The following is a 9,337-nucleotide window of genomic DNA, read 5'->3' on the forward strand; positions in this document are numbered from 1 at the left end:
GCAAGAAGATGAAATTCTTTTCTCAAATTGAAATTATGTGCTCTTGCATTATGGCAGGATAATTCTCCCATACACGTTATCATGCCATAGGGCTGAGGTTGTTGTAACCTAATTTATACCTCCTGTACAACATCTCAGTTATGTCAGTTTTTGGTAATTTTGCAAGGCAAACTTTGACAATGTTTAAATGTTTGTTTTGTGAATGGACAAAGTAAAATGTGTTGAACAGAGGCTGCAGAATTCCTAGTTTAAAGTTTGCCTCAGCTTTTACTCAGGGACCTATTGGTCTGTTTTACCTTTAAAAGACGAATAGCAAATGGTTCAGCAGAAATTATATTGCATTAATAAGCTCCTGCTGTGGAATTGCAATATTTTTGGGAGAGAACATTGTTGTGAGATTTGTATTCTCTGAGATCTGTGTACAGTATTTGTTGAACATAAGAATTTGCCTCAATCTGCATACAGCTATTCTTAACTTTTTTAATCAGTCGTGTTGATGGCCTGCTAATTCATTTTAAGCTCCACATGCCACAGAGACTTGTAAAACAGTGGCACGAGGTCTTGTGATGCATATATTACAGCTCTGTGTGAACACCCTTGACCATTCTTGGCTGTGTTTTAATTTACAGTAGAGAAGCAAAGGAGGTGTTTCCTAAGTGTGCTGCAGATGCTGTCCGACTTCTTAATTGTGTACCTAGCTTCTGTTTATATTTGACAACCTGGCTCGTGTCCCCTCATGGAAAGTGATGGTTTTCAGATTTTAGATCTACTTCAGAAAAGACTGTGAGTACTTAAATTGTGTTTGTGTGATTCGTTAGCCACAGGCAGTCATCTGATGATATTTGATGCCTGAGTTAGAAGAGCAGTACTTGTAAACAAAATAAAAGGCGCTGTGCCTAGGAGTGCTTTTTGTCATTGTCTGTGTTTGAGTGCCTGTTATGTGAACAAATCCACCCACGCTGGGGTCTATACAGGTTCAACGCATTTCCTTTTAGTTCTGCCCCCTTAAATCTAAAATTGTATTAATGCAGGATTTTGCAGTTGTGAATAATGAGAGGTCTGGTGTTGATAAAAGAACCATGTTTTTTTTTTTTTTTTTGAAAAAGAAAAAGCAACCCAAATTGCCATATTAAATGTTTTGCTTAATTCTAAATCTCTAAATTTATAACAGCTCCAGCTCATGTAAACCTGAATAAACATAACAGATGTTATTACAGTCCTTCAAAATGTGCTCAGATTCACCAGTTCTTTTGTAAAATGGTCACCATTTAAATACACCTTAAACTTCTCCTAAAAAAAAAACTCTTTGTAAGAACCCAACTTGATTCATAGATGTTGCTTGAACTATTCTGCTGTATTAGCAGCTAGAGCATATTTGAAATCATAGGTGTCAAGCTAATAACGTCATATAAATAAAGTAATATAAATGCAATGTAATGTGTTTCACTAGATGCTCAAAACATCCCTATCTTTCTATTATCTTGCTCCTCTGTAGTTACTGCTGGTAACCTTTGTCTTCAGTATTTACCGTAAATCAGAAGATTTATGATCTCAGCCTCCTTCCTGACCAGAGATAATTTCTGCTCCATGTTACTCAGTTGCACAGGTTGCATCTAAGTGTGTAATTACGTATGCCAAAGACTGACTCTGAAGTTGTGACCAGATACTTTGTGTCTGTGGTCTGGATTGATCCTGCACAGACTACTAATCAGCCTTTAACCCACCAGCAGGCTTAAAGGGCGAAGTTCCGGACATCACTGGTTCCTAAAAGCCTAACTATGGAAGAAATAGTGCAAGGCCAGAGTAGGCTACTCAGCATGTGGTTGTCAAATATATTATATGAAATCTTTTAGTGCTCCACTGCAGCAGAGAACTGGTGGATATTTGCAACAAATAAAGCACATATCTTATCTACAATCCTCCAATTTAAAATAATTTGATGTCCCTGGGATGAGCTGGAGGGGATTGGACATGTATAAGCTTTTCCTTCTTCCATCACCTTTTCAAGCCATGCATATGTATTGTTTGTCATTATATGTATTGTAAAATGTGTGCAGGTTTGAAATAAACTTTTTGAAATGAAATGAAATGAAAAAACATAGTATTTTTATCAGATAGCTAAATGACCACAGAGCTGCTGATTTGACAAGAACCTCTAGATCTTCTCAGTGATACTTAGATTAGCATTAAGGAGGCTTAGGAGCCAATATACTATACTGACCCTTTGTTTTAATCTGTTGGGTTTCATGTGGTTTTATCCATGTTCTTGTTTTTACCCATAATAGTTAGGTACCCTAGTTCTGTTTTTCCTCTGCAGATGTGGGTGGGAGACCAGCAGGCAACAGGAACTGGAGTTGGGGATTATGGGAGTTAGAGGAAGTTGAAGGAAAACATGTTGTTTAGATCTGTGAGCGGCGGTAGCTAGAGCCTCCGAATAGAACAGGTCAATTTTAGACTAAAAACCCAGTTTCGAGGGACTGTGTCAGCGTCATCACAATACTAAAGTAAAAAGTATTACTTAGTGCTGCTTTAATGTCCTCCAGCGATGGTAAATGGTCTATATATTTATAGTGCCCTTTCAGGTCATGGGACTCCAAAGCGACACCACATTTACTCATTTAAACACACACAGTCACACGCTGATGGTGGTGAGCTGCATCATAGCCACAGCTGCTGTGGGGCTCACTGACAGAAGCAAGGCTCAGTAGCCCTATAGAGGCCATTAGTTTTGTGGCTGATGTTGGATCGATTTCCAATATCAAAACTTGGTAGGGACATCTGAACTTTTTTGCTAAAGTTAAACATCCTTATTTCCATATTAAGTATATTGGAAAGGTTATGGTAGACTGAATTTGCTCCTCTGGTCCAATTCACTCTTCCGATACAGTGTCTTCAGTTTCTTTCATGAACAATTGGGGATAACATCCAAATGTACATCTAGATCTATGTGTGAAGGTAACTAAAACACATCTTCTGTCCTGGTGTCATGACAGCACTTCACTTAAAACTAGGAATTACAACACTGTTTTCAGGTAAAGCTTCTAAATGCTTTATCTCCGCTCTATGATGACCTCATGGTAGGAAGGTGTCTTTGTTGTGACTGTGACCGACTGGCTAGGATACAGCCTAACCATCCAATGTCCTTTTCAGGGCATCTACCCTCATTTGCATAATAAGGTATTAATGTATATGGAAATATAAAAGGGGCAGGCAGAAATAAAAAAGGCTGTCAGAAAAACCTGAAGTAAAAAAAAAAGGAAACAGACAAAAAAAAGTTAAAGCGTACAGAGAAGCAAAGATTTGAAAACTTAGTAACTAAAAATACATTTTAAGATTAGAATGATTATAAAACCGGTTTTATTATAAACGTAAATACAGGAACGTCAAATAAAAACATTTATACATTGTATAATTGAATTATTGCTTATATCTATTTATTAGCTCTATTTTCTGAGCATTTAACTACATCCCATTTTTTTTTTTATTTTGCATTTAGTTATTTAGGTATTTAATTTTAAGTTTGTCAGAGTTGTTCTTCTACAAAACATCCCTTTGTTGTTTTCACTGATTCTTTTCCTTCTTCTTTGGTGAAAGAAGCATTATTTATCTTGCATTGTATACATTTTATAGCATACTTTTTTTGCATTTACCAAATGTGTACGGACATTAATTAGAACATTTTCGATATGTTTTTTTTTTTTTTTAGTTTTTCAATGCATCTCTATTCGATTCCTAACAGATCATAACCCAGAGATGAACATGCCCCACTGCCAGCTCTATAGGCCAATAAAGCTGGAAGAGGCATCATGTCTTGTACAACTATTTTCTATTTACAATTTTTTTTAAGCCACCTGCTGTAGTAATTGGCTCTTTGCGTTTTTTTCTTAACCCCACTACAGTTTTTCTACTTTGGATACATCTTATCATACAATGTAGATGTTTATTAGTGACAACAATCTCATTGCCTTCAGGAAACGAACAATAGGACAGCCTCATTACCTGCAATTATCCAACCAGCCCACAGTTCTGTAGCCATGTCACTAGTCATCCTAAAGCAATCAGTTGGCCAAGATCCCACACACCTCAGCCTTTTTAAGCACATGAAGTATATATCATAGAATGGGCCTTTCAACCCCTATGTGGCTTAGTATTTAATTCATATTACAGGGAGAGGCATATTGCTCAGTATGTATCAGGCTGCTGTGCTCTCATTTGCATAGATCTGAATAGTAGAGTTACTCTAAATATGTTTCAGGTCATACAGTTGGATTACAAATGCATCCATAAATTATTAAGAGCAGATTGGTATAATTAAGCCCTGTTCGCAGCACACATGAGCTGCAATGGCTGGATTGATGCTTTAGTAAAACAATTTAAAACCATTACCTTGTTTAAAACTCAATATGCATCAGGTCATATACTACATCAAGGTAAGTACACTGTTACTGAAGTGTTCTTGTGTTGCAAAATGTCTCCATAATAATACTTTAGCATCCTGTGGAAAGGCAAACTAATTTTAGATATGCATTCAAGTCTAGCATGCTCACATTGTTATACATATAACAGAGGGTCACATTGGGACTTATTTTATTATTGCTGTCTGTTCTACTAATCTCAAAAAACTTAAAACACATATAGAACATTATGAACAGTTATACACAAAAAACATTATTTTATTTTTTCTGTTTGAGCTTTTAAGTTAGGCTAAACCTGGAAAGAGAGGTTCACGTTATTTGTACTTTAATTTATTTGTACTTTGTTCATCATAATATAAAACGACTAACCAAAAAAAATAAAAACGGAGTATAAGTCAATAATTATTCTGTTTGATATCATTATGAACAAACAGCAAGAAAACTCTTATGTATCTTGTATTCTAGATCTAACACATCTAACTATCTACATCTATCTACATCTAGCACACTTTAAGCAAAAATTGATTATACCATTTCAATCTTATTTATGAAATCATAAAATACCTTAAAGGTATAGTGGAGGATGTTCATTTTCCGGGTGGATCATCAAAATAAGTGGTCCTCCTAATTTTCAATCATTCTGGTGATATGTTTACATAAGGCTGTTTTACGTGCTTATCCCCATTTTCACTTACCAGTGGTGAGTCTGACGTAGTGGAGAAATTGCAAATCTTTCTTTGGAAAGTAAGCTTGTATAAGCGATGCAAACAGCAAATTTTAAGCAGAGCGTGCATGGAGAGAAATGGGCTTGTGCACGCTCTCACATGTTTAATAGACGTTCCTTCTTTTCGGAGTGGGTACAGGGTTGTGCATGTGCATTTTCTTTAAAAGTGGAGAGGGTGGGTCTTTTCAAAAATTCGCTAAAATCCTACACTAACTTTAAAGAGGTTTAAATACAACGGAATGAACATATTACTGAGAGGGATGGACACAAGTAGGACAGACAGATGACACAAGTAGGACAAATGTCATACTGTATTATCTTGTATATTTCTTGCACTTATAGGACTGTTCCTCAATTTCTGAATGGTGGAAAGCTTTCTGGCAGATTTCCTACATCCATTGGGTTTTGGCGACCTACAACAGATTTTAATCTGTCACAATCCCTGCACACAAATTTTTACAGTATGTTAATAATACTCTCTTCTATTGAGGTGAAGACTCTCTTTATTTGAGCAGCTTGCATCCATGGGAGTTTCTCAGGATCAAAAATAGATCTTCATAAAAATGTTTCATCTCTAACACTTTTTCAAGGTCCATAATGCAGATTTACTTTGATTTAATTGAGATTTCCTTATTTCTCATCCTGCAGGGTGCAGGTAGAGTTCTATGTCAATGAAAACACATTCAAGGAGAGGCTGAAGCTTTTCTTCATCAAAAACCAAAGGTCAAGTAAGTACAGAGAGCAGGACGCACCAGCTCCTCTCCTGCCATGTAATGAAAATGGGATGATCATTACTGCATGATATGGCCTGAGCTAAATGAACAAGTAACAGCATCAATAGGAAATTGAAGTCGTGATGCCGATCAAGTTACTGTTTGGCTAAGGGCTTTAGTATTACATTTTGCTACCTTGTTTATTTGTTTTTGACTGTGCATGTTGTTACCCTGACATTAAGAAGACAATGTCCTATTTACTGACAGGAAGCAGAGCTGCAGTGCTTTTCACAGAGGAACGAGAGCTGCAATGTTTCTGTTATTGTGGTTTCAACAATCACACACCAACAACTCAATGTGTTGTCTAGCTGTGAAACTGCACACAATGGGAAGCCCCTGCTGAAGAAGCTATTACCATATCTTTATTGCTTGTTCTGCCGCTTTTCCCCCAATGTGTTCTTTTAACCATCAAAGTAAACCACAAAAACAAAAATCACAGTTTAGGATGTCGCTGCCAGCTGATGGCATTTTACTCTTACACTGTTTTAACATTGATTCTGACTTCATATGTCAGAATAGATTCGGAAAGCGTAGCTAAGATTTATTCTAATATGTTAATACAGCTAACACTGGCCAATGGATAATCTACACATCTGCATCTAGTTTTAGCCCTGAGCACCTTAGAACGTTTGGGATTTTATTTACGTTGATAAGACTGTTTATCTGGGCTTATTCAAACAGAATAATATTATGTGTTATCCTTGGATCATTCCAGTTTGTGTCTCAGGGGAAGTTATTTGAGAGAGTCTGCCCAGTCTTATCAAAGCTACAGGCAAAGCCTATGAAAAATTCTTCTCCTTGAAAAGATTTTTTTTTTTTATTAAACTGTCTAAAAAAACAGTGCCAGATTTGAGTAGCGTGTTATTTTCTTTTACAGCAGCAGCTATACAATCTATAAAAGAATATTCAATGTTTTATCAAAGTTTCTATTTTCTTTTTTTTTCATTATTATTGTTACCAGTATCTCATTTGTTGGATATTTTTTCTTAATCAGACAATATTTCCTTATGACATTTGACAAGGAGTAAACATACAAACTGGGGGATCTCTGTCTGAAGAAATCTCTCTAGATTGGCCAGAATTCTTGGTGCTTTCTTATATTCTCTACTTTTCAGCCCAGTTTAATTTTGAAGGCCTGCTATTGACTTTAATCCTGTCTGTATAGTTTAGCTGTTGTTGTTTTTCAGGCCTGAAGTTCATTTAGGTGATTTTTTGCTGTTAATTGTCTTTACTGTATATAGAAAAAAAGAATTGAGTAGAATTTCTAAAATATGTTATTTCAGAAATTTAGTTCAAACACATCTAGTAAGGTTGGTGAAGATTCTCAGTAATCTAGGTCATAGTCATTCCAAATAGTTAAAAAAACAATCAACTGGACTTTGTTTCTAAGTTTGAAGACATTTCGCTTTCCATCCAGGAAGATTTTTCAACTCTAAATATTGTTGTTTTGGCTTAGAAAACATGCAAATTGAACCTGACGAACAGGTCCGCCCCTTAGGAGGCCCCATTCCTCCTAAGGGACGGAATGGCTTTGATCCAAGGTGTTGTTTTCATCCACTCTTTAAAGCCTTGAACTCAATGCTAATTCTGAAATTTTGGATTGAAAAAGCTTCCTGAATGGGAAGCGAAAACTCTTCAAACTTGTAAACAAAGGGCAGTGGATTGTTTTGTTTTTTTTTTTTACTTCTTTGAAACTCTAGTAAGATTACTATAAAAAGCATTTTTTCAAGGTAATCTGCATTTGATTCATTCATTTATTTATTTAAAAAGAACAGTGCATGTTAATGAACATATATACATGTAAACACACCAGATTTGAGCCAAAGGCTAATTTGCACCTGTTGTCCTGGGGTAAGGGCAAAAGAAAACAATAGTATACCATACATTGCTATAAAAACAATACATTATTTCTGTCTAAAACACATCTCTCTAGTATAAATACTCAACCTGTGAAAAATATATAAATAATTCCAATTTTTTTATTTAACAATATGAATCTGGGATTAAGGGTTAATTTCTGAGCTTTGAATACAAATCCAAAAGATCTCAAAATTATGTGATGGATGTTTTTTATTTACAGTAACTCTACCCCATATGGCATCACCAATAAGTTAAAATTATAAGCACATTGGATGTAAATGAGTGCAAGATGTTGATATGGATGTTTTTTACTGCTCCACAGGCCTAAGAATTCGATTGTTCAACTTTGCATTGAAGATTCTCACCTGTGTCCTCTACATTGTGAGAGTCAGCCTGGATAACCCCACGGAATACAACAGTGATCAATTGTAAGGTTCACAATCAGCCGTTCCTGCTTCATTGTTTGCTTTTCTCAGTTAAAATACCCTGATATTTATGTTATATAAAATCATTTAATGAATGAAAAACCCACAATGATCACAGAAATAACTTATATCTAAAAAATAAAATTATAAATGAAAATGAATGAAGACATAAATCCAAGCCCAGACAAGTATGACTTTATCTTTAATTTAAGATTTTGTTGCACAACATTTTGGGGCAATCACTGCAATGAAACAATTATTGTAACTGTCAATGACACTCTTGCACACCTCAACAGGTGTTTTGGTTGCAGTTCTCTCTAGAATCGCTTTATAGTCTTAAGATTTTATTATACCTTGCAGAGATTCAGATAAAGCAGCCTTAGAACATAACAGAGCCTCCCTGTTTCACAGTAGGGAACCTGTTATTTTTCATGATATGCTTCATTGTTCTGTCTGTGAACATCTATGTTCATTGGACATTATCCTAGAAGCTTTGTAGCCTGTCAACATGTAGATTGGCAAATTTTAGTCTGGCTTTTTTATTACTTGTTTTCTACAATCAATCCTCCTTGGTTGTCTCTCATTAAGTCCACTCAGGGTTAAACAACAACGATGGTGCAATCTGACACTGATGTTCCTTGAGCTTTAAGCTTACCTTCAGTCTCTTTAAACATTTTTCTGAGTAATTTTGTCACTATCTCTATCTCTTTTATTTGTCATCAGTTTTCCTCCTCCAGCCATGTTGTAGGTTGGCTATAGTCCCTTGGATCTTGAATTTCTGAATGATATGTGCAACTGTAGTCACATGAAGCTGTCGGAGATGGTCTTTTTGCCTTTACTAACTTCCTTGTCTATAATTTTCTTTCTAATCTCCTGAAACAACTCTTTCCTTCACTTTTCTGGTCCATGTTAAATATCGTACACATACTATGTCCCCAAACAGCAAATTGTCTTGCCTGTAGCTCTATAGAGAGGCCCATTGACTGATTGTTTACAATTGTGATGCTAATTAGTGGATTTAACATGTTCCTGTTGTGTCATTATTTTAGTCATTTTTATGCATATCATAATTTTTTTCTAGGCCTGGAATTTCCTTTTAAGTTATTTCTTTGACAATGGTAAATGTTTCCTTTATATATA

General features: G+C 35.6%; 1 protein-coding gene across 4 annotated transcripts in view; it reads left to right on the forward strand.

Annotated features, from left to right (window-relative positions):
- The window catches only part of LOC107098094 (potassium channel subfamily T member 1-like), a 106,041-nt gene that overhangs the window by 54,886 nt on the left and 41,818 nt on the right, over positions 1-9,337 (forward strand). For all 4 annotated transcript variants that reach the window (XM_015395551.1, XM_015395553.1, XM_015395554.1 and 1 more), the window contains exons 4-5: positions 5,788-5,867; positions 8,095-8,200. In XM_015395551.1, the coding sequence (XP_015251037.1) occupies positions 5,788-5,867; positions 8,095-8,200 (186 nt within the window). The remainder of the gene's footprint in view (positions 1-5,787; positions 5,868-8,094; positions 8,201-9,337) is intronic.

This window comes from Cyprinodon variegatus, unplaced genomic scaffold, assembly GCF_000732505.1.
Source record: "Cyprinodon variegatus isolate N-32 unplaced genomic scaffold, C_variegatus-1.0 Scaffold746, whole genome shotgun sequence".
NCBI classification, from domain to species: domain Eukaryota; kingdom Metazoa; phylum Chordata; class Actinopteri; order Cyprinodontiformes; family Cyprinodontidae; genus Cyprinodon; species Cyprinodon variegatus.